Source organism: Leishmania mexicana, chromosome 25 (assembly GCF_000234665.1).
Source record: "Leishmania mexicana MHOM/GT/2001/U1103 complete genome, chromosome 25".
In the NCBI taxonomy this organism is placed as follows: Eukaryota; Euglenozoa; class Kinetoplastea; order Trypanosomatida; family Trypanosomatidae; genus Leishmania; species Leishmania mexicana.
The window spans coordinates 280,934-305,794 of NC_018329.1; the positions used below are offsets into that span (position 1 = coordinate 280,934).

At 60.3% G+C, this 24,861-nt stretch overlaps 5 protein-coding genes across 5 annotated transcripts; all 5 read left to right on the forward strand.

Moving 5' to 3' along the window:
* Positions 1-3,310: 3,310 nt before the first annotated feature.
* LMXM_25_0790 (hypothetical protein, unknown function) lies at positions 3,311-6,817 on the forward strand (the record flags this gene model as incomplete). Its single annotated transcript, XM_003876084.1, has 1 exon — positions 3,311-6,817. One exon carries the CDS (start codon positions 3,311-3,313, stop codon positions 6,815-6,817), a length of 3,507 nt encoding a protein of 1,168 aa, XP_003876133.1.
* Positions 6,818-7,319: 502 nt separating this feature from the next.
* Positions 7,320-8,051, forward strand: LMXM_25_0800 (conserved hypothetical protein; the record flags this gene model as incomplete). The annotated part of the gene is made up of 1 exon (XM_003876085.1): positions 7,320-8,051. One exon carries the CDS (start codon positions 7,320-7,322, stop codon positions 8,049-8,051), a length of 732 nt encoding a protein of 243 aa, XP_003876134.1.
* Positions 8,052-11,936: 3,885 nt separating this feature from the next.
* Positions 11,937-14,996, forward strand: LMXM_25_0810 (conserved hypothetical protein; the record flags this gene model as incomplete). The annotated part of the gene is made up of 1 exon (XM_003876086.1): positions 11,937-14,996. The coding sequence occupies one exon, from the start codon at positions 11,937-11,939 to the stop codon at positions 14,994-14,996; it is 3,060 nt and encodes a 1,019-aa protein (XP_003876135.1).
* A 2,372-nt stretch (positions 14,997-17,368) lies between these two features.
* Positions 17,369-17,752, forward strand: LMXM_25_0820 (conserved hypothetical protein; the record flags this gene model as incomplete). The annotated part of the gene is made up of 1 exon (XM_003876087.1): positions 17,369-17,752. One exon carries the CDS (start codon positions 17,369-17,371, stop codon positions 17,750-17,752), a length of 384 nt encoding a protein of 127 aa, XP_003876136.1.
* Positions 17,753-20,740: 2,988 nt separating this feature from the next.
* Positions 20,741-23,833, forward strand: LMXM_25_0830 (conserved hypothetical protein; the record flags this gene model as incomplete). The annotated part of the gene is made up of 1 exon (XM_003876088.1): positions 20,741-23,833. One exon carries the CDS (start codon positions 20,741-20,743, stop codon positions 23,831-23,833), a length of 3,093 nt encoding a protein of 1,030 aa, XP_003876137.1.
* Between the last annotated feature and the right edge of the window lie 1,028 nt (positions 23,834-24,861).

A 24,861-nucleotide genomic window follows, 5' to 3' on the forward strand; every position in this document is an offset into this window, starting at 1 on the left:
CCTTTGCGCGTACGGCACGGCTTTCCTTTTCTCCGTGCGGCTCTCCTCTCCTCTTCTGTGTGTGTGTGGAGGGGGCTGGTGTGCAAGGCGGCTGTGCGTGAGGTGCCGCGAGTGTGAGAGAGAAGGTGTCATGTCTGTCGGTGATGCCTTGTAGGCGTTACAGGAAAGAAAGCGTTTCTTGGGGAGAGGGGGGTAGCAGCAGTATGCTCACGAGGTATATGCGCGTCTTGTGTGCTTCTGCGCGTCTCTCCTTCTCCCCGTGCGTGACGCTGTGTGCGCTCGCATAGGATGCCTGCTGCTGCTGCTGCTGCTCCTGCTGCTGCTCCTGCTTTGTGTGTATGTGAGTGTGTCAGCAATATCGTGCCCCCCTCCCCACTCTCTCGATCTCTTCATCCTTTTCCTTGTTCTCCCATGCGCGCGCGTGCCTTTGCGATCAATGCTGTCGACTTCGGTTCTTGCTTTCCTTCTTGGCGTTGATGTCCTTTCGGCGTCAGGAGGCTCTCAAGGCACTTGGCCGCGACGCCTTTCTCTACCTCTACGGCTCTAGTTACGTGGCCCTGGGTATCTCGTGCATGTGTGTGCCAACTCCATAGTGCTGTTCTAGTCGCTCCTAACCCGCACGTCGCCACGACGGCGATGTCAATGACGACTGAGATGGCAACGCAGGGCTGCATTCCTCCTATTTTTCTCCTACGTGCTTTCGCGCTTTCCTTCTTTCGACTCTTCGTGAACCCTCCCCGCCCCGCCACTCCCCTCTCCTCTCTCCCTCTGCTACCGTGCAGATGCAGCCCTGCCGTAATTTTGTGCTTGTAAGAGGCTGTGCGTGTTCGTGATTTTTCCAAGTTCGGGAAGCTTTTCTCTATGTTGTGTGTCCCTTTGCTTTCCTTTCTCCTGTGTCCCCCCCCCCTCCACTACCCTTTGCTGCCCAAGGCGTCCGTGTGGGGTTCTTCTCCCCTCTGTCCCTGCCCGTCTGTCTGTGAGTGGTGTCCGCGCGCGTTGCTCCGTGTAGCGTGTGTGTGTGTGTGTGTGTGCGTCCACGATCGGTCAGGTCATTTGTGTGAAAACATTTTTTTGTTCGGTAGCGTTTCTCCTCCGTGCGTGTGCCCGTGTGTGTCGCCCTCGTTGCCGACGGGTTGCTCCCCATGCGGAGTGTAAAAGTACCCGCCCCTCCGCCCCTCCTCTCCCCCCTCCATCCTGGGAGTCTCTCGTCTCTCTCATTAGTGCGCCAACGCTTCCACCTGCATTTTACCTGTATCTCATCCTCTTCAGCTTTCTGTGATGTCCTTTGTTTTTTTTTAGCATCTTCCACGTTGTACTCTACTATCGCCGCTGCTCATTGTATTGATGATGCTGGTGGTGCCAGAGGAGGCGTGTTGCCCACGTGTCGAGAGCCGGCGCCGTGTGTGTGTGTGTGTGTCTCTGCTCGTCTTTCACCGTTGTTTGTTTTACGCGAAAAGCCCGGGTGTGCTGACGTGTGCGTGTGTCTGCATCCGTGCATGCTGGCATGCATGCAAAACACGCTCACGTCAACACACGAACACACATATATGCATATACACGTTGGCGCGCGGAGGAAAATTATGAAGGGCTGTGCGCGTAGCGGATATTGTTCGATGTTCAACGAATAAAAGAGAGGAGAGAAGAAAGCGGAGCGACGGACTCGATACACACGCACTCACACACATAAACACACTCTTTCTCTCGCCTTCTCTCCAAACAAACCTAGCGAAGGACCCCCCTCCCTCCCCTCCCCCCCCAAAAAAGCAAGCAAGCAAGCAAGCAGAACGAGAAGGACACGTTACGGTGTCCGAGTGGCTCTCTTTCTCTGTGACGGTGCTGGCATGGTGCCAGAGCCGTTTTCCCTCGTTTTTTCCCGCCCGGAACTCAGTCGAATGCACCCACATCCCCGTGATCGTAGGCAAGGGCGATCGTCCATGGATGCGCGCGTCCACGTCGGCGATTGTCGGCTTTTGGGGATCCGCCACCGACTCGCTCTATGCCGCATCCCTCCCCTTCCCCTTCCTCCCGTCCCTCTGACCACTTTTCATACCTGTCCTCTCCCCCTTTTCTCGCTCTCTCTCACGCTTTCCTTTCTCGCGCGTGCGCGTGGGTCTGTATGTGCGCTAGCTGCACCCTGCGCCAGCGGGCTCACTCGTGGATGCTCACCCACCCGCGCACTTGTCACCGCCACTCCCTCCGTCCGGCAACCCGCATCGCCGCTATTTATTTCGTGTGTTTCGTTCTTGTAGCACAGGGTATGCGATAACGCATCCCCCCTTATTTTTCCTTGGCTGATAACACCGCTAGTGAGCCCTGGAACGGCGGCAAGGAGGGAGGACGGAGTTTGAAAGAACACCGGCGCTCATCACGGTTGAAGGGTTGCAGTGTGGCAGCACCTTAATGCTCCTGTGCCTTGATACTGTCGAGGAGCAGCACGTGCCACGGCCAGTCATCCAAAGCGGAGTTGTGCGTCGTCGTATCTTCCTTCTCTTATCCTCAATCCTCCGCTCCATTCTCCTCAACCGTGCATGCCTGTCTGCGTGTGTCTGTGTGCATGTGTTTGCGCACCCACACATAAGACGTGCATCCGATCGCATCTCCCCCTGGCCCCCCCTTCCCTCCTCCCCCTCGGTCCATCTCGGGTGATGTGTGCCTTTCTTCATCTTGTAGGTGCATGTGTAGCTTGTCCCCCACCCCCCACCCCACATAGCCTTTACTGGTATCACTTTTGATTGCTGTTTGTGTGAGGGACCTCCTCGCCGTCACACACACACAGACAGAGAGAGAGACAGACGCTCTCTTTTCCTCCTCCTCCTCCTTTTTCTTTTCTACTGTTGTGGGCGGGTCACACATATCGGCGCAGGAACTTTTCTGCTGCTGCCTTTTCCTGGCTGTGGGTTTCCGTTTTCGTCAACCCCTGTCGTCTGGGTCTTGGGGCTGAGCCTTTTTTGCTGCTGCTGCTTCTTGTCGGCGATTTCACGTATCTTCACAACTTGCCCACACCACAGTGGTCACGTGTGGCTCTGCTGCTGCTGCTGATACGGCGGCCGCTGTTACTCGAGCCGTGGTACGACCACTTCCATTTTTATTTCTTTCTATTTTCTCTTTTCGTCTGCCTCTCTGTGTGTGTGTGTGTGTCTACGTCGGGCGTCACCCCCTCCTCCCCCCGCCCCACTCTCCCGTGCTACCCGCGTGGTGCCACGGTTTCTTTCGTTGGCTCTCTGTATCTAACATCTGTGGGTGCTCCTATCTCAGTATTTAATATCGCAACCTATCCTCCTCCAACTCCTGCTCTCTCTCTATCACTGCCATGTCGTGGCCGTGTGACCCCTTTGTCTCCGACGGCGGCTACACAACGCCGCTGCCACAGCAGCCGTGCGAGGTGGCCCTCTGGCGTGCAGTTATTAGCCTCTACCAGTATCCCTCACTGGAAGCGCTGCTGAAGGTGAGCGGGCCTGCCGCGGCAGCTGCGCCAGCATCTCCAGTGCCTGCTGGCGGCAAACCTGTCTCCGCGGCGGAGGCACCGCATGCTGGCGCTCCTGAGGAGGTGGAGGGCGTTGCTGTCCCGTGTAGCAGAGTTTCTGCCACCTCATCACCAGCACCGGCGACGAGGCTCGAGGTGATGGTGCGGCGCAGCGCCTTCATCGCGGCGGCCGACGCCGCCATGCACCTGCACACGCCCTCTCCCTCCTTAACACCCTCCGTAACCTCGCCGCTTGCCACGTCTGTGGCGTTGAATCTAGAGAATTCACCTGCGCTGCCTCTCCCTCGTTCACCAAACGCACCCACGGCAGCGTCGCTGCAGCCTCGCAGCCACTCCACCGGCAGCTGGTGCGACAAGGACGATTCGCTCGCCAGTACCTCTACAACTGCCTACATTCGCGCCGCCTGCCATCGCGTGCTCGAGCCGGTCCAAAAGCTTCTCACTCAGTTCAGTGCGGACAAGCTCCACGTCGGTGCCAGTGTCGTAGACGTGGCTGTGCAGCACCCCCTGCCGTGGCTCCGCGTCGAGCTGGTGCGGCTCTTGCTGACGTTCAAGCGGTGGAACTGGTCCATGTGCGCGCCGGTGGCCGTTGCTGCCGGCGTGGGTGACATGGATGTGCTGACGCATCTTCTCTCCGTTGAGGAGCTGGAGCCCAACCTGGGCTTTCCCCTCAGGGTCGCCGTTCAGTGCCATCAAAATGAGCAAGTGCTGCCCTTCTTGGTCTCTCATCACCGCATTAGGCCCAACTATGGCAGCGCCTTCTATGCGGCCGTTGTCGTGGGGAACACCGAGGCCATGTACATCCTTGGCGCTGCTGCAGGGGTCAACGTGAACCGCTTTGTCAACAGCGAGGGCACGTCGGCGCTCTTGTACGCGCTACGCCAGTTTCTCATGTGTAGCTCCGTCGAGGCGGCAGCGCAGCAGCCATCGCTGACCACCGCTTCGGTGGCGCTACACGGCCGGAAGCCCCAGTCCGCCATCACAACGCCGTCCTCGCCTCTCCCCTCCAGGGCGAAGCAAGGGGTGGTCACCATCTCCCCGTTCTTTGCAGGTGGAGTCAGCGGCGGTGCGAGGGCGCCGGCGAAGCATGGATTTCTCAGCCTCCCATCTGGTGACGCTGATGGCAGCGGAGCGGCATCTTCCGCAGCAGCAGCAGCACCCTATGGTGGTGCCCCATACACATCGGTGTCCTCGAAGGCCATGGGGCCGCTATGGGAAGGCGGTAAGGTGCTCTTCGGCAATGCGTCGGCCGACTGGGCCATGGCCGATGGACACGAAGGCGTTACGGTGGCAGCGTATGGAGAGGGCAGAGACGAGAAGCGCAACGCCGCCTTCCGACAGGACACCGCTACTCATCGCTTGCAGACAGCGCAGCACTGGAAGGCCGTGCTGCTGTACCTGCTTGACCACCCCGCGATCGAAGTGAACGCCGGCTTCTACACGACACCGCTGCAGATGGCCGTGATGGCTGGCAACGTTGAAGTTGTTGCATGGCTCCTGCAGCACCCACATCTTTGTCCTAACCGCTTGCCGAAGGCGACCTCGGTGCTGCGCGACTCCTACTGCCTGGTGCAGCGGCAGTCTCTCTCCGAGGATGCCCTGAAGCACCTCATTGCAACCCCAGTTGAGATGGCGGTGCAGCTGCATCAGGTGGAGGCCTTCAAGCTGCTCGTCCGCGACCAGCGCGTTCGAATGCCTGTGGGGCTCATCATGGACCTAGAGCGGCTGGCGTGGAACGCAGCGGCGATTCCATACCTGACGATACTCGCGCAGCACCGCGCCGACTGGGAGGGATGGGGCTGGCGCTCGCGTCGTCAGTGTCTGCTCATCGCCACGGCAGCCAGCTGCGTCGTCGCGCTCTGCAGCTGGGTTGTATGGTGTGCGTGGTACGATTCTCTCCAGGAATGCGGGGTCGTGCTGCTGTGCACTTACGCGGTGCAGGTGGTAATGACCATCATTCTCTTTGCGTGGGAGGCCTACACTGTTCGAACCACTTCATCTGCGGCACAACAGCCGACACCCAAGCCGGCTCCAGTGCTGGCGGCCTTTGTGCAGCACCTGGCGCCAGCCTGGTCGAGTGCGTGGCAGTGCGGCGCCTCGGCAGTGCTGTTGCTCTGCCCTGGTATGGTGCCTGTGCTGGATCTTCTCTGTGCGTGGAGTTTGTACAAGATCCATCGGAGCCGACGACCTCTGCAGGCAGCCGCGCGCGCCGGTGGTGCTGCGCCAGCAGCGTCTCCGCAGCACCGGTCCTTCGGCCTCACTGACAGCCCCACCAGCCACGCGGGTTTGTCGCACGCCTCTCGCGAACGAGAAGATCGCACGCGGCGCCAGTCGATGTGGTTCTCATCCACTGCACGCGGGTGGAGCGGCGTGTCCGTCACGTCGAACGTCTCTGGCCACAACAGCTTTACGGAGGCGCCGTGCACGGCGAACTTCAGCCTCAAAGAGAGCTTCTCATGTCCTCGAGCAGCGACGGTGCGCACTCGGAGGCAGGTGTTGACCGGTGGCGGAGTTCAGAGGCGGCTTCATTCTGGCGGTGGCTCACCGACCTCGGCAGCAGCGGAGGGTCCGGCGCCGGCGTCGGCGCACAGAGTGATAGCGTGTACGGCCGGTCGTGCCACTGCCCCTGACGGAGAGTTTGTCTTCCGCATGGTCTCACCTATAGTCACCAACAGCATCACCTTCTCGCCGTCGGTTGGCCACCGCGATCCGTGGGTAGTGCCTGGTCGTCCCTCTCGCTTCGCCGCCTCCACGGAGTACCACGCCCCTGACCTGACGCTGCGTGCGCTGGCGTACGTGACGTACGATTGGCTGCTTGTCGCGCCTCGATTGCTACTCTCTATCGTGGGCATCTTCATGTTCATGCACATGGTCTTCTCCAGCCCGCCAGCCCCGTCCTCGCCGCCGACTGCAATGGTTGGGAACGGCTCGACGGTGGTGGGGGTGGGTAGGGCGACGCCGCCTCGGTCTGCCACCGGAGTCAGCGACGGCACCGCCACGCACTCCATCTTTACTGTGTACCCCTACGATCGCCCGCTCTCAGCTGTGCCGACCGGAGCTGCGGCAATAACGGTGGAGACGAACCCCGCCGATCTGCCGCGCTTCAGCACCATGATGGGTCTGGTGGGTTTCTGCGGGCTGATCGCGTCCATCGTGAGCGGTGCGATGCTGCTTGCCATGGTGACCTCGCTGCGCTCCATCACGACACAGTCCTTCTTCGCCAGTCCAAAAGGCAAGCGCAGCGCTGACGTCGACCGCGGCGGCGACGGTCTTGTGTTGCGCCACTGCGAATGGGATGGGCCGCGTCGCGCCGCTGACACGCGCGCCGACTAGATGATGTAGGCTTGTCGCGGCTGCGGAAAGCGCAGCGCAAGATGCGGGGATGGAGGCGACGGTGGCGGCGGGATGGGATGATACGGCAAGTGGAGTCCGTGGGTGAGCGTGTGCAGGACGCCGGTAGTCGCGCGTGAGAACAGTCAAGCGGAGGAAGCCACACCGAACATTACTGATGCGATGGCAGGCGTGGGGCGGCGGAGCGAGACGCGGCGCCGCTTTTTATGGACGTATGGGGACCTGCACAGGGCACAGGCGTTCCTATTTCTATCTCTGCACAGAGGTGTGGTGAGTCCTGGCGGGGAGAGAGCTTGAGGCAAGCGACGAGGTAGTCCAGCTATGTCTGCTCACTGGGGACCCCCTGTCCCCCTCCCCTTTTCCGCGCGCGTTCAACTAGAAAGATATCGAAGTGGCGCGTGTGCATCTCCCCGCATCTTCCTCACGTAACCCCACTCTCTCCTTCCCTCTCTGCCCTAAACACGCCAACATATAAGCTCGAGTCATGCCTCATCTCCCCGCACTTCTCTCCGTGCCGATGTGTCCGGCGGTGCACCGTGGCTCGCACATCGGCACCCGTGTGGCCGGTGTGCTGGCTCCGAGATTGCAGCCAGCGCTGCGAGCACAGTCGTCATGCGCATCCTTCTCCGCGGCGTCGTTGGTCGCTTCCTCTCGCCGCTGGTGCGCCACTGGGTCGTCGTCCAGTGACACTCCCACCCGCGGCCATTCAGAGGCAAAGACGCCATTGACGGGCACATCAGCCGCAGCGCCCACTGGACTCACTGCACACGATAATGTCACTGCCTCTACCACGGCCGTGGCGGAGCATCTCCGGCAACTCTCCCCCGAAGACCAACAGCGCATCATCGCTGCCTTGCAGACACCAGAGGAGGAGAAAAGCTCCGTCATGGGCGGCGCCGGCATCGGCCCGGCGGATGGTGACATGGTGGCCGCTTTCACCTGCGGTCCGTGCGACTACCGCATGGTGAAGCGCTTCAGCAAGCACGCCTACACAAAGGGCATTGTCATTGTGGAGTGTCCCAACTGCCGCGCGAAGCACCTGCTGGCCGACAACCTTGGGTGGATGGAGGACAAGGCTACGAACATCGAGGACATCTTGAAGGCCAAGGGCGAGAGCTTTGTCCGCATTGGCGGAACGGAGGGCGACTACCAGGTGGTTGGGGAACCAGCGTTGGCCGCGTCTTCTACGTCGTTTGCCGCAACGCAGCAGTCATAGGATGAGCACCGTTGTGCACCGTCTGCTTTTTTGTGTTGGCCGAGTGTGTGCTACGAGAGCAGGTATAGGGGTAAGGCTAGGGAGGGTGATAATGAAGCGAGAGGGGCCTGGGACGGGACGAGAGGGGCGGGGAGGGAGGCTACGCGACTCGCTCCGTGGACTTTCTCCTCCCCTGCCTCTGTTCTTTCACTGCGCGCTGCGGCGGTGCTCCGATTCTTGTCTGGTACTCCTGCACAGGCGGTCTTCTTCTCCGTCGTCCCTTCTCCTATTCACTGACACGGTCACAGGCCTCCGAGCACCCCAGGCACCTTTTTTTCGCTCTCCCCCTCCCAATTCGCGCACGTCCACCGGCCCCCCCCTTACCCTCACCCTCTCGCCTCGTGGCTCAACAGGGGGGATGGGGGGCTTCTCGCCTTCTCTTGATATGCCCCATCGCTAACCCTGCCGGTCGCTTTTTTCTTTTCTATTTGGTTTGCTTTGGTCCCTCCCCAGTGCACGCGTGTGCGTAGCCCATGACACAGCCTCCCACGAGCGCGCATCAGCCGCCGTGCGTATAATGCACGTCTCCCTCTTTGGGTAGAGGGTATCCGGGTGTGTGCGGTGTGGAACCGATAAGACACTCGTGAGGTCTTAACAGAGTGCACAACACAGGCATGAGCAGGAAACACTGTGATGCGACACAGACGTCGCACAGTAGGAGAGAGTCCTTGTCAACGTGTGGGTGTGCCAGTAGGCAACAATGCGGCGTCGAAAGCAAGCGATTTTGGTGACTCGAAGCGGAAGTGCCAGGTCAGCGTCCCCACAGCACAGCCAAGCGTGGGGTTAGACGTACACATGCTATCCATCATGTGTTGCCTGCGCTCTCTCGTGATGAGGAATCCATCGGTTTCCTCCGCTGCGACTTGCAAGTCCTCTACCCCCCCCCACACACACACACACACTACCACTGATGACCGTGAACGCTCCTCTTGGCCATGTGCACACTTTCGTCTCTTTGCCCTCTTCCACTTCTCTACCCCGATCGTGTACCCCACCCGCGCACCACGTGTGGTGACTGGCTCTCGTCAAGCAGCAGCTTCAGTGCAAGCACGAAAGACGAATAAGGTGAGCCGAAAAAAAGGAAAAAACAGGAAGGCCGACGTCGCAGATGTGTGCCGTTGTTTGCGCATACACACACATACACATACCATCTTTCTTTCTCTGAGCTTTGGTCTACACGTGTGTCTCCACGCGCTGCGATCATCAAAGGAAAGACAAGACGAAAAGTAGTAGTCCGCAAGTGAGGCCCATCCACTTCTCCTTTCTCCGTCCGTCGTCCGTGATTTGCAACTAGTCTCCCCCCTCCCCCTCCCTCCACACTCGGGCCTTCATCACGTGTCTTGCAACACGCCATTGAAGGCGATAATAGAACCCTCCCCCTTCTCCTTTGGATTGTGTGCCAGAGGTCACCCGTATACACACGTGCGCACTCACGCAAGCCCTTCGTCATCTCCTCTTGTGTTCGTGTGTTCGTGTGTGTGCCACCTCACCCCACCGCTCCCTTTGACTGCCTCCCCCGCAGCACCGCACCATACACTGCCTTCTCTTTGACGGAGGCGTGAGGAAGGCAACGGCCGCGCCATCATCGCTGCTGGCTGTGTGTGTTTGTTGTGTCATTGAGCAGCACGTGTGTCTGTCCTACTCCGCCCCCCCCCCTCCTCCCCCCTCCCCTCCACGCCTCGCACTTGCGTGCCTGCACACAGACAGAGACACAGATACAGGCACACGAAGGACAGCCCCCTACAGAAGCACGCCGGAAGCGCCAGAGGCATCATCCGCAGCGAGCAGCCGCCACCGTTTCCCTCCACTGGTGTGCAACGGCGACGCCCCCTTCCATCAAGGCTGTGCAAAGTGCATTCCTCTTGTTTGTTCACGTTCCCCTCGGTCCCTCGTGTGCGGGGGTATCTTTTCGTGCATCCACGGAGCGCCAGCGTGCACGACGTTCTGCCTCTCCGTCCCTTCCACTGTGGCTGTGCCCTCCCTTGTATATATCTCTTTACTGATTACCCGTAGTTTGTTCTGTTTGCCTTGTTCCTTTGTTTGGACCTCCTCACATCAATCGCACACACGCAGGCACTGTCGCTGGTACTTACCGTGTCTCGTCTCCACCCCGCCCTCCCTTTTCGTTGTGGACGTTTTACCCTGTCGCACGCCGACGGGCATCCGCCATTCATCGTTGCATCGCCTTCTCCTGAGTCTTGTACTTTTGTGGCGGTGCGCTGGCGGCTCTGTCTGTCTGTCCTTTTCTTCGTGTGCTTTGCTTGTGTACTTTTTTTTTCTGCCCTGCCCTGCCCTGCCCCCCCCCTCCGCCCGTCTGCGTGCGTGCGTGTGCACTCGACGTTCCTTCTCGCCGTCCGATTTGATAATTCACCTTTTCTCTCTCTCTCTCTCTCGCCGTGGGGCGTGACTCCTCCAGCCTTCACGCACACCCCCTCCACACTTTCTTTTTCCCTGTGCTCAACTGAGCTTGAGCTCATATTGCATAGATACGAAAACAGCAGCCGTAATCGCCACACGATCACACGTACTTTGTGATCGGCACACCAGTGGCGAGGCAGCCGAAAGGAAAAAAAGAACGAAAAGCCAAGGAGGGAGAACGGGAGCGCGTCCTCACCAACAAGTAGAGGCAACGGTGGGCAGCGGCGGCACGATAGGAAGAGCAACAAGACGGAGTACCTCGCTCAGCGCATCATCATCAAGGTTATCTATCCGTCCGTCCTTGTTCGCTGCGGTTGGACCGGTTCTCGGCGCTCAATTTGTCCTTGGCCTCCGTCTCCTCATTCACCCCCTCCCTCCCTCGTCCAACAGCCAACGTCTTTGTGTAGGTGCGTGAAGCAGCAACCATAAAAGAGAGAAGTGCCTTGTCCTGCCTGTCTGTGCCCACACCTTGTGGTTTTCTTTCCAGAGCTGTGGCTGAGCTTCCTGTCCCCCCCCCTCCCCCCCCCCACACACACCTACCTCCGCCTTTATTTCTTCTCCCTGCATCCTTGTGCTCGCGCATTCGTTGTTGGTTTTTCCTTGTTGCGTGCTCGCCTCTTCCGTCCCTTTTTGTCGTTTTTGGGGGTGGTGGTGGTGGTAGTGGTGGTGGTCATCATCTCGCTGTGTAAAGGTGTGCCGGCGTGTGTGCAGGCGCTGTCGTACATCGTCGTACCCTCACGCTCTGTGGATTGGTATCCTGGCACCGCTGGCAGGCACGCACGTAGCACGTGCATCCTCGCGTATTATCCAAAGGCACCTGCCAAAATCGTTTTGCGAGGCCCGCTTCCCTCTTCTTACTCTTCCCCCTCCCTCCCCCCTCCCCCAAACGTCGGGCCATCTTTCCGTGCGCGCACCATCTCCATCTCGCGACTCCCTTGTCTGCTTCTCTTTCTCAAGCCACCGGTCGCCATAATTTTTCGTTTTTTTTTGGGTGTGTAAGCACGTGTGTGTGCGCGCGAGTGAGGGAGTGAGGGTCACGCGGGGGGGGAGGGGGAGCAGCAGGGCTCAGATTGTGTTCATCAACACGCCTTCGTCTCGGAGTCGCTTTCTTCTTCTGTGCCCATATACATATATATATCCATAAATATATATATATATATATCTTCTTGTGTGGTGTATCCCTCCGGTCCCCACCACCACCGCCGCTTCGTGACGGCTTGGCTCTCTTTCTTCCGCTGGCCCTCTTCCCCTCCCTCTTCCTCCCTCCCACGCACACGCGGGCACGCAGACGGAGAGAGAGGGAAGAGATCCGAACAGAGAGCGGACTGGTGTGTGGCGAGTTTGTGGCACCCCCCCTCCCTCCCCGCTCCAACCCCCCCCACCAACGACAAGCAGAAAACGGGAAGTCAAAAACGGAACACTGCCACGATGTCCACCGCCGTCTTCGAACTGTTTGGTAAGCTCGCCGGGGTGGCCACTACCGGCCAGCAAGGGGCCCCATCTGCCCTCGAGATGGCACCACCGCAGATGCTCCTGCCGACAGACGAGGAGTGTGTGCTGTACGGGCAGAAGAAGCCGATCGTGTTCTTTTACGAGCCACGGGGAGCGCAGCAGCTTGCCAGCGGCGCGGCAGATGGCAACTCCGGACCCGGTGCCGGCGCGGCTCTCACTTCAAGCAGTCGCACAAGTTTATTGCAAGGGTGGCCAGTGGAGTTGTCTGCAGCGCAGCTGGCGTCCCCGGGGACGGCGGTGCATGCACTCCGCGTGACGAATGCCGAGGATGACCTACACAAGACGCTGTCAACACAGGAGGTGTGGGCTGACTGGCCGCAGACCATCCGCGGCTGGCAACTCTGCCCCATGAGTCATCTGTGCGCTGTGGTGTGCATCAACGGTGCAGCTCCGCATGTGTATCTGCTGGCCTCGCGCTACGAACTGGTGGGCACCTCCGCTGTGTACGAGCGATACCTGCTGCTGAGGCCGCCGTCGAAGGACAGCGGCCGTGACGCAGCATCTAATGTTTTGGCGCCTGCGACGACGGCAGCGGACTCGGCGTCCATCAGTGTCACCGAGTTGCGCACCCTGCGGCGTATCGCCTGCCTCTGCCGATGTTTCTGCAGTAGCGGTGCGGAGGCGCAGCCACGCACAGCGCGGTCACGCGGTGTCGGCAGCGATACGCTCGCGCCGCCGCCACCGCTGCCGGACTACGTTCTCCACCTGGTGCCCACCTCCCTTCAGTACACCTTCTGCTTCGCCGCGACGGCACTGCTGAGTGCGGCAGACGAGGAACGCTGCCAGTCGTGGGCCATGACAGCGACGTCGTTGAGCCGGCTAAAGTTCAGCTCGCGCTACCAGTCTTGCTCGACGACCGAGGCAGCCAACACCTCCGGCGCACTCTCCGATGGCGGACACACGACATACTTCGAGTCCGCGACGCAGTCGCGTGACCGCAGTACCTCTGCGGTGCGCGTGGTGGAGGGCGGCGTCGGCACGACGAGCGCCTCTGGCGCTGGCTTCAGTGAGGACCCCCGGTCAGCGCCGTCGACGCCGGCGCGGCCGCTGCTCGCGATGAGTCGCATGGATGAGCAGCGTGGTGACGCGCTCCAGAGAGCGAGTCACCACGAGGACATGCACCAAGATGGCGAAGGCAATCTGGAGGAGCGCCTTCCGCCATCGCAGCGGTGGCGAGCCATGGCGCTCCGTCGCCTTCTCGACACGTCCTTCTACGATGAACAGGTGCCAGCCGGGTGGCGGCGCTGGCGCTACGCGTCGAGTGGCATTCTGTGCCGCCCCCTCGTGGTCGACTCACTTGACGGCATCGTCCGCTACATCCACGGCAGCCGTCTCGCCTTCTACACGGCAGTCGCATTTCTCGATCGGTTCATCGCCGTTACGGTGGACCCCCTCGCCAACTTCTTCGCCTACAAACGCCAGGTCCAGCGGGGTCGCTCGCGGCAGGAGATGGACTGCCGAATGCTGGCGATGCACGGCACGAGGCCTACCGACCCGCCCATCGCCGCTGAGCTCCGCACCGAGCAGCTGTTCGACAACGGTCTCGACGGTGGTGTGCAGACGCGCGAAATCTGCAGCTTTCTGACGCAGGTCATCGTCGTGTGCATCATGCTCGGTAGCAAGACGGTCGACCTCTACCCCCCGCGTATTCGCAGTTTGATGGGCTGCGTCGAGGACACGGCCCCGATCAGCGAGGAGGACTTCGTGATCCTCGAGTTCCACGTTCTGCTCACGCTTGGCTTCCCTGTGCACCCCGTCACTCTCTTCGAGGCTGTCGGCGCACTGCTTACCTTCTCGACCAGCGATGCCCTGTACGGCACTCTCACAGTGTCCCACACGACGCGGCGGCTGCTGGAGGAGCACCAAGACCGCGGCCACCTCGTCGACGACGTTGACCGGCTTATGCAGGAAGAGGCTGAGGAGGAAGAGGCAGCAGCGGTGGCAGGAAGCTCGCACCCGCACCAAGCCTCACGCGCCACCGCGCTGACACCGGCAGACCGCCGCGCCATCAATGATTGGCTGCGGTTGCGCCTCTTTACGTGCTTCGTCTGCGACGAGGTCATTCGCGCCAACGCTGGTGGCTCTGCCGCATCGTCGTCCGTGTCTGCGTCGTCAGCTAGCGACAGCACCCCGCGCCGCCTTGGCGGCTGCGTCAGCAGCAGGATGGCCGCTGAGGAAGAAAGCAAGTTGCAGGACGGAGGCTTCAGTGTTCTCCAGTTCTCGCCCGTGCTCGTCGCTGCGGCGGCGCTCGTAATAGCAGCCGAGCAGCTGCGCATGCCCCTTCCTGCACCGATGCTGCGACTTGTGCCAGCCCCCATGCAAGCACGACTGCGCGAAGCCCCGATCGACGCCAGCACCGACGTCGGTCGCAGCAATGGCTGTAGCCGTTCCGGACATGTCATGGCCGCGTCGCACCGAAGAGGCCAGAACATGAGCACGTGTGACGTGGCGATTGATGAGTCGAACGTGCTGGGACGTGGCGCCAGCGCTGAGGCAAGACACAACGAGGCGTCGACCGGGTTGCGCCTCACGGCGGCCGCCACGGATGACCACTACAAGGTACTGATGGAGCTATCACTACTTCTGGAGCAAGAGCTGAGTCGACTCTCTGACGACAGCGACTTGCAGGGGCCGCCGCCTCTGGCAAGTGTGCCGGCCGCTGGTGCCACGCCCACCTCGACAAATCTGGAAGAAGAGCAGGTCGGCGCTGGCAGCTGCAGCGCGGCAGCAGTGGCGGGGCCATCGCCGTGTTTCACCCATCCCTACACGGGTGCGCTGTCGCGTGGAGGGGCAGCTCGACGAGGAGCGGCTTTAGCCTCTGCTGCGTCGCCACGTGTGCGTCCGGCGAGCGCGCGTGCGATCGACATGTTCGGCCGCATCATTGCTCAGGTGAAGGCGATACACCACAGGAGCCGAGAGAGCTGCCCGCCGGTGCTACTGCACCGCTATCAGCCTCTCTTCCGGGATGGCGTGTAATGCATGAATGCATTCGACCCTTCTCCGCCTTTTGACAGGTGACCGCGCCAATGCCACGCCCTGGCCTGCATGAATGCCGCATGTGCACATCCGCCGTGTCGTGCGGGCTTTCAGTAACCACAATACGCGGGCGTGTCGTGACGTGCGTGATGTGTGCTGCGGGATTTCTGTTTAACTTGATGTGCGCATTTCTTTCCACGGCATTTATAGCTGTTGCTACTCTTTCTTTGGAGGCGATGTGCGGTACCTGCACGCGTGTGTCTGTGTCTGTGTCTGTGTCTGTGTCTGTGTGTCTGTGTGCGTGAGCGGCGTATCCCAGACACCTCCTTGATAGACGGGATACTACCCCCCCCCCTCCCTCCTCCTCCTCTTTGTTTTTTTCTCGGTAGCGCACCTGTTCCTCAGCGATAGAGCATCAGCCTGAGCCCCACCCCACCACGCCGGTCACAGGCCCCCATCGAGTGGGGCGATGACAGCTTGAGACACGCTGTGCTACGGCAATGTGCCGACTCGGTGACCTGATCACGGCCCCTGCCCCACACTCTGCCCACCCGCCCGCTGGGCAGGGCGGCCTCACAGCCGCACCCAGCCTGTCCGGTCGCCACCCGGTGCATCCCCCGCAGGGGTGGTGCTCAGACTGCCTCCACCAGCGGGCGGTGCGAGGACCGAGTGAGAGGCACATTCCGGCCACGCCGACCCCTCGTCCACCATGTGGATGGCACAAGCATGTTCACTACCGCGCGTCGCTCCGACGCCACGTCATCCAGGACCTGGCCACCGACATCAGCAGCGGTGAGGCGCTCTGACCTGCCCTACGTCGTAGGTGCATGGCCCGGCCACCACCAGAAGCGGTTCAGCATTGGCAGGGAATAGGAGCGGCTCTGCCTGGGCACCCTACACAGTGGGCACTGGACACTGCTACGACACGCTGAGGTGCCCCCCCCCCGGCGATCAGGGCCGTGGGCGGCATAAAAGGAAGCCTAATATATATATGTGTGCGCGCACGCTGCTTTTTCCAACAGAGTGACACACGCACAGAGAGGGACGTCCTCTGTCTGTATTTTTATGTGTGTGTGGCGCTGTCTTGTATGCACCATAGAGAGTTTGTTTTTTTGTACTGGTGTGAATAAAGGTTGTCTCTGTGTCTGTGCGTGGGTAGGCGTCCGCGCACGCATGTGCGGTTCTCTCTCTGTTGCGCCCTTCATCTTGTGCGCTTGCTGTTGTTGCCGCTGGGATCATCCTCTTCTGTGTTTTGGTTGCTCGTTGTCTATATATCTATGCCAGAGGGGACGGGCTTGTGGGTTATGCGCGCAATGTGGGGGCGTCCGCAGAAGCGTGCTCTATAAGTGGTTGACCTCTTCCTCCTCCCTCTCTCTCGCGCATTAGCGCGCGTGCGAGGGATGAGGGAGGAGCGGGAGCACACTCAAAATAAACAGAGCGAAGCGCTTTCATTCCTCCCGCCGAATGCGCACGCATGCGTGCTTGTGCGTGTGCTTGCGTGCCTCTTTTTTCTTTTGCATTCTGTCGCCGTTGTGTTTGCTCGACGGAGAGGTGTGCCTTCAAGGCCAGGTATGCGACAGGGGCCGACACCCTCCCCCTCCCTCCCCGCTTCGGCGTGTCCCGGCGTGGCGGCATTGGAAGCACCGGTGAGGTCTGTAGCGCTGTCGTGTCCGGAAGATTCACGCATCGCTCTTTTTCTCCTCCCTCCCTCGCGCGCTCTGTTTCTCTGCCTGCGTGCCTTTGCAGGCACGCATTCGTTTTTTTTTGTTTTCGATTTTCTCACCCTCCTCTAACGAATCGATGCTGTGCCGCAGCATCAATGATCGAGCAACAGAAGCACAGGATGCCGCCTGACGGCGTTTGTGGCATCGACGCGCGTAGCAATCGGGAAAGTGAGGGCATAGGTCTTGGAGGCAGTCGCCTTCACGATGGCTCTACACGTTTCACCTGCCTGCCGGTGCTTCACCTCAACAAACCACACACCGACGTGTGTCAGCCGCTGACGCCTAGCTTACCCACTCGAACCCGGGGAAAGGCGGGGGAGGCACTGGGCTGTGGCATTACGTTATTTTGACCGGCTTCCCTACGGTGAATAGATGCGGGCATTCTACCATAATCCTCACCTCCCCTCCACCTCCCCAATCTTTATCTCCCACCCCCACCACCGCAAATACTGCGGCTACGCGCACTGCCCGTTCTCCCATCCGTTATTATCGTTGTGGGCTGCTCATGCGAACTACCCCCCCCCCACGATCATGCTCCTGGAACGCATGCGCGCATACACGCGTTGCGCTGCACACCCCTCTCCATCATCAAGATGTGAAGGTCTGTTCTCCTTTCCATATCTCTATCTCCTCACGCTACACGCCGTCATGACCACCACGGCCAAGAAGAATGACGTCCCGATCGACGTCACATGGGAGGATCAGCGCAACATCTGCATCTTCTCCCGGCTGCACCGACGTGTGCAGACACTAAATCGCCGCCTGAAGCTTCTGAGAGATGACATTGAGAAGCTCGACGACGCCAGCACTGAGGCCATGATCTGCGACGAGGTGAAGTACGTCTTTGGTGAGGCTTTTGTGGACGTCGAGTGCGATCAGGCCGTAGACCTACTCGATGGGGAGAAGCAGCGCATTGAGTCGGAGAAGGAAGAGGTAGAGACGGAGCTGAAAGATCTGGACGTGGCCCTAACGGGGCTCAAGGCGCAGCTCTACGCCAAGTTCGGCTCGCAGATTTACCTGGAAGAAAAGTAGTGTGAGGGGGATGATACCCCAGCGGCAGGGCCTCACTGCATGAATACTGTTGGCGAAGGTCTGTGTATAGGATCGGCGAGAGAGAACAGCGGGGAGCTCTAAAGAGAGGTGAAGAAGAAGGCAAGGCAAAAGAAAAAAAAGCAGCGGTGCCCATGAAGAATGCGGATGTCTGCCTTGTGCCCTCCTCCCCTCTCCACCCTTCCCCTCCCCGCCGTCATCACCCCGTTCCGTGACCGATTCTTATCCCTCCATCTCCGATTACCCCTCTCGCTCGAGGCCATAGGTGGTTATAAGCGCATACCCTCTGTGTGTGTGTGCGTGTGTCATTGCGGAGCGGCCTTCCCTCGCCGTAGACATGGACCCCCCCCCATCTCTCCTCCTACCAGTGCCTGCGTGCCTGCGTGAGTGATGGATGAAGGTGGGCACGTACAGTCGTGGATTCGTTATCCAAGTACAGGTGTAAGTGGTCAGTTTGGCTGTGGCTGCGCATGCATGGTAGTCGCCGATGCACGGACGGGATTTAACTCTCCCTCTCTCGCCCTCCGTATCTCCCTCGAGAAAGAACGAACACGAAACAGAAAGAAAATTTGCACGAGGACGTCGTCGGTCAAGCAGAGGCGCTTCCCTGTGCGAGTGCGTGTGTGTGTGTGTGTGTGCACCCAAGGGCCGTACGCGGCCTTCGCGTCCCCTCGCACAGACTTGCCGGAGTGCCTAAGTGGGAGAGGGGATGCCTTGGTGCTGGCACGCCGGCGGCGGTGTTGGTGGTGGTGGGGACGGGAAGGGGAGGGGAAGCAGCAGGAGAAACGAGGTAGCGGCGGGCGGGTGGGGGGAGGAAGAGGAGGCGGTGTGAATGCACCCCCAGGAAAGGACAAAGAAAAAAATGAGCGATGAGGCGGGACGATGTGGCAGCCAGAGCAACGAAAGTGGCGCAGCCGCTCTCCCTCTCGCTCCTTTTTTTTCTGTTGGTCGCTGCTTCTATGTGACGTGCTTTGTCGTATATCGTGAGGGGTTACCCCCCCCCCTCCTCCTTCCCAGCTGCACTGCATCCTCCACTGGTATGCTGACTGTAGGACACCATGTGCAACATGTGATCATACGAGGATCGCTGTGGTGCGCGTCCATCTCGCTCCACTGTTCTCCTTTTTTCTTTTCGTTATTCTCGTGCTACTGCCCAATCTCTTCCCTTCCCTCTGCCTCCCTCTTACCATGTGTGCGTGCTCTCGCGCCTGATGGGCCGCACCTTGAGTGAATGGAACGCGCTCTCCTGTCTCGTCTTTGCCGCTACCCCTCCTTCGCTCTTTAGTATTACTGGTTGAAAGCAAACCTCTTCACTCCCTCCCTCCTCCTTCCACACAACGCCCTCCCGGCTGGGCAAGTATCGTGCGTGTCTCGAACCCCTTCACGCAAGCACAGACGACAGCGCACGAAGAAGCGGGCCATCCTCCCCCCCCCCCCACTGCTTCCCCTCAACCTCCCCCCCCCAAAAAAAAAAAATACCGTAACGCGACTCCCACATCAACGACAGAGGCAGGAACGAAAAGCCAAGGAAAGCCGCGATACGGAAAAGGGACGCGGCGGCATCATCTCCACTGCCGGTCCTCCCGTGACGGAAGGCGATATATATTTCGAGGGAGGACGACAACGGAAACGAGAAAGTTGCGCAGGAGTGTGATCAAGGGCGAACGAGGGAATCGCGTGCTTGTGACCACAAGGCTGGACGGTCCACAAGAGTAACTGTGCGGGGAGGTGTGTTAGGCCACTTCACACTACCAACCAACGATCAAAGCGGATACGGCAGAACGGACGAAGAACATAAAAAGGGACCAGACACAGTGCGCGTAGCTCTGGTGCTGCTTCCTCTCTCGTCGTTTGGTCTCTGTTGCCTTTGGATGTTTCTATTCCTCTTACATCATATCCCCCCCCCCTCTCTCCCTCCCTACTCGTCTTCTCCGATTTCTGCTCTCGCTGATTGTTTGCCCCTCCCCCATCTCTCGGACGATCGCTCTGTCTGCCCCGCGCGCTCTCCCCCCAGTCAGTTCTTGCGGCAACCTCGCATGTGTGTGCGCGCTGTCTATGGTGTAACTCTACGTTTGCGTGCGTCTGCGTGTTGAGCTGCTTTCCTCCTTCGTCCCCCTACTGTGCCCGCGGTGGCTTGCTGCTGCTGCTGCCACCACCGCCTCGAGCCCCCCTCCCCTCCCTCACTTCCTTGTCTTTGTGCGTCTGCCTCTCCACCACCACCTCTCTTTCTCGCCACTTATCGCCCCCGCCGTCGTCAAAGGTCACTGTATCCCGTGCACCGCTCGTCTGGTCCTCTCTGCTGTCCTTCTGCACACACGCAGGGAAGGTGAGCTCCAAGCTTGCCGCCTGCCCTTAGCGCTCCCTTTCTTTTTCGTTGCTGCGCTCTCCTCCTTTCGTGTCAGCTGCGGCATCCGCCGGGCGTTAACGCCGGGGGAGGGGGAGGACTCTGGTGAGTGTCGCCGAGAGCGGCAGTATCTTAGAGGTTGCCGCTGCTTTTGCTGGTTGTTTTGGTGTCGCTGTTGATTGTGGCAGCGTTGCTCATCGCACGCCCGAAACGGTACACACATCGACGTCTTTTAGCTCGTTATATTTCCTCGATGGATGAATGCAACGAGAGACAAGCCTAAGCCTACTATTCTTACCGACCGACCGGCGTGTGAACGTACCCTCCAAAAGCCGTCCATCTGTCTCTCCCCCCTCTCTCTCTTGCTCCAAGTCGTGTGTGATTGGCTTATTGTTGCGCTCGCGTGTCCAACTTTGTTTTCCCTGCGCGTGTGTGCGTCTTTTGGTCTGTTTGCACTCAGAGCCATTTTGAATTCTGTGCGTTACCTCGATCACGCACGCACGCACGCACACACGCAACACGCACACTCGACGTAAGTGTGTGCATTGTGTGCTTCCCTCGCCCACCCCCACCCCTCTTCCTTCTGGTGCTCCTTGCGTGCGTCCCCCTCCCTTTGTGTGGTCGTCATGCAGTATGAGAAACCCTCTGGGGTCATGCATGAGGTGATCCGGCGCGCCTTTGATGAGCTGCGCCTGCACAACAATGCACAAGGCGCTATCACCATCGTTACACACGCTCTCGCCAACGCAGAGGGACTGCCGCTGCTGAAGTCAGGCAAGGACCTCAATGGAAACACCCCACCAAGCACGCCCCGAGCGGTTTTGTCGCGCAGCGACAGCGTCGTGGCACGTGTCCGTGACGCCACCGCTTCTGTCGTTGGCGTTCCCACTCAGAGCAGCATCAGCGAGAACGGCTACGACCATAGCGCGCCCCGACCTCGTCTCGGTGGGTCTTCGAGCATGGCCCGTGCGACGCAGACTGCGTCGATGCAGTGGCTCATCGTCGGGAGTATCGGCGGCACTGTGCCTTCGCCGGCCTCCACCCCCAGCGCCAGCGCCATTGCGTCGCTACCTGCTGGGAGCGTAGAGTGTCTGAGCAAGCATCACTACTTTAATCGGACGCAGGTTCTGCGGCTGCTGCTCATCCGCTGCGAGGCCTATAGTGCCATGAAGCAGCACAACCGCGCGTTGCAGGATGCACTGAACGCCGTCGAGGTGTCGGAAGGCCAGTCAGCGGAGGCGTACTTCGCGGTTGGCCGAGAGCAGCGCCGGCAGTTCAACATTGTGGAGTCTGCCAGCGCGTTTGACACAGCAGAGGCCCTGCTGCACTCCATGCAGCAAGCTGTGGCGGCTGGCAAGAACGTTGTGGATGGCTGGATCCAGGAAACGGTATCGGAGGAGGATTTCTGGGCCGAGCGCGGCTATCAAATGTCGGAGGTGCGGGAGCTCGGCATCACGCAGCGAGAGTACGAGCTGCAGGAGCGAGCCACACACCGTGATAGTCTGTCGAACTCGGACAGTCTCCCGACAAGCCCGGTGATAAGCGGCAGCAGTTGGCGTGGGCACGGGCACGGTTTTGAACCGTCGTTTGCCGGCAACAGTGGCTCGATGCTCGAGGTGCCGACCTCACTGAACGACTCCGCCACGACCCTTTCCTTCACAGGCGAGAGCGGCGCTGACGGCGGCACCGCCGGTGCCGGGAATTATGTGCGCGACCTGTTGCAGTGTGGTCTGTCGTTGAACGAGCTGGCCATGTGGCGCCGTCTCTCCAATGAGTCGCGGGCGCTGCTTGCCATGCGCCAGTCGCACACCGTGCCGTCAACGCTGCTGGGGGCGACCATGACGCTGCTGGACCGCCGCATTTCAAGCGTTCGTGGTGGTCTCATCATCTCCATAGAGAACAACTTGAGTGTGCCGCTACGCTTCGTTGGTGCCACGGCCCCAGACGGGCTCTATCACGACACCTTCAGCTTTCCCGACGTCATCGCCAAGACGCACTGCGGCGTATCAATGCTGCACCCACGCAGGTGGGGTGGCTACTCTGGTGGTGTATGCTACGAGCTGCACGAGCAGCTGAGCTGCTTCTTTTACTTCGAGTGCCCTCTGCTGGGCTCGCTCAAATACGGGGTGCGCTTCGTCGAGCACCGCGCCTCTGACCTGCGCCGCGCCTTCGCGGAGATGTACAAGGAGACGGGTATCTACGGCATCGAGGGTGGCACGTCGTCGGCCATCAAATCACCACTGCACACCAACAGCGGTGCGGCGGGTGCACACAACGGCTCCCGCATCGGAGGCAATGTGTCGATCCGCGGTGCGACGACGCCACTCGCGACGACGTTGGCTAGCATGAACGCAGCGCGGGCCGCGATTCGAACGCCGCCGTCTGGAATCTGGCTCGCATCGCGCACCACAGCTTCCGCGTCGAGGCGTCCGATCAAGGCCACGGCGCGTTTGAACGGCACTCAGGACATCGCCTTCTCGCTCTCCGAAGTGCTGGCTGTGCGGCTGCGCAGTGTGGAGCTGGTGCCTGCGCTCGAGTACGTTGGTGCCGCGACGCTCAAAAAGCTGAGCTCCGTCAACCACCGCTACCGGGAGCTGGTGAACAACCTGCCGCCGCCGATGTTCTACGGCACTGGGCGGCGCTCCTACCCGGACTACTGTGTCGCTTCCGACCGGTACAGCTCGCCGTGGATTGTGCGGGACATGCAGCCGGTCACGTGGAAGCTCGTCTTCGACGGCCGCCTCGCCGACCAGGAAGAGTTCTCTATATCCGATGAGAGCGACACGCAGAAACACATCCTGTGCTTTTCGGCAGATGCGCAGACGAAGGTGACGGGCTACGTGTACTTTGGCGACAAGCGGTGTCTGCAGTACATCATCAAAGAGAGCTGGATTCCCTTCAGCAACACGCTCTACATCTCCACCCCCGTCGGCCGAACCTTCGCCAGCTGCGTGGCGACGAACAACCAAACCCAGTTTACCCTCTCGCTGACGAGCAGCAGCGGCGGCGGTAACGCAAAAGGAGGCGCGGTCAAGGGCGGCGACGACGTGCTGTACTCGGCGCGCAAGCGTGTGCCGCCCGCCAGCGACGTTACCACGCCGTCCACGCGTGCCGGGGCCACCGTAGTGACGGCCACGGCCATTTCGACAGGAGTCGTGAGCGGCAACGGGAGTCCTCTCCACAGCCACGGCAGTCCAGTGCCCACCGCGCTTGGTGTGGATTCGGATGCTGCCACTGGCATCGTGGAGGGTGCTAACAACGTCGGTGTTAGTGCGACAAGGCGCGCCACGTCCGCGGACGCAGCATCGACGAAGACCGGCGGCAGCTCTGGTGGGCTCGGCGTGCTCACCTTGCCGATGACAACGGGTGGGATCGCGAAGGCTACTCTTTACTCTCCGAATTCCACTCTCTACCCTTCTCCGGGTAAGCCATCTTCAGAGACCGCGTTCAACGGCACTTCGATCGCAGCCTCCATGACGTCTTGCAAGCCGGATTACTATAGTATCTGGCGCTCACAGCGCGTCAGCGGCGGCGCTGTCGTCGGCAGCGCCTCCCCGGCCTCGACGAACGGCGGCGCCGACATTGTGGCCGAGGTAAAAGTGAACCCGGTGCTCTACGGCATGGTGGCCAAGGGTTACTGCGCGGCCGAGATTACGCTCTACCCTGGCGCGGATGCGATGTTGGTATCTCTCATGTCCTTCTTGATGACGCGGTGGTAGCCGTGCTAGCGGAAGGGTAGTGCCGCTTCTGTATAGTGGTGGTGACGGATGCCTTGAGTTCTTGACCCCTTCCCCCATTGCCCGGCTTTATCAGGCACACTCCTTGTGTGTCGCACATATTTTCGTCTGCTGCTGCTGCCAGTTGGCATTCTGGTGTCTGCCTGTGTTTGTGTACGTGCTCTCCTTTTTCCCTTCCCCCCCCCTTTATCTCGGATGGTGGCGCTGAGGCCTCCGCCGTGACGCGCACTTCTTCTCGATGCGGTCGTTGGTGATGGTGATTTGTTTTGGCTCGTCGTGCGCGCTGTCCCCCTCCCCCTCTCCCCCCCTTCTCCGTCGCAGCACTTGTCGTTACGGTGTCCTGCGCAGAGGGGGAGAAACGCGTCTCGAGAGACAGCTCTTCTTGAGGCAGCTGCGGAGGTGTGTGTGTGTGTGCGTGCGCGCATAGGATCTGGATGGGAAGGTAAGGAGTAAGACGAGATGAGTCGCCAGCTCCTCCCACGATACCTGCAGTTACGCGCACGCACGCACGTGATTTGTTCTTCACGCTGCGTTGTTGTCCGGTTGTCGCCTTCTCTTCCTGATTGTTTCTCTGGTATTGCTCCTTCTCTCCCTTCCCTCTCTCTACGTGACACATTTTTTTGACCGCCGTCTCTCGTTCCATTGCATACACACACACACACACACACACACACACACATCCTGACAGCCGCGTTATCCCATCCGCCAGGCCCCCACCCTTCCCTTACTTCCCTCACGACGCGTGCCGTGCCCGACCTGCGAGGATGGCGGTTGCAATGATAGACGCCTTCAAGGGAGGAAACGGAAAGCCACGAAAAAAAATGAAAACGTCTGCAGGGATGCCGCTCCTCCATCGCCACGCTTCGGCCACGCGATGCACTCTCTCATTCTCCCCTCCCTTCTCTCCCTTCTCCCTCCTCCTCTACGCGTGGCGCTCCTAACACCCGGGCGGCTCGCTCCTTGTCGCCCACCCCCCTCTCTCCTCCACCTCGCCTGAAGAGCGGCTGCAA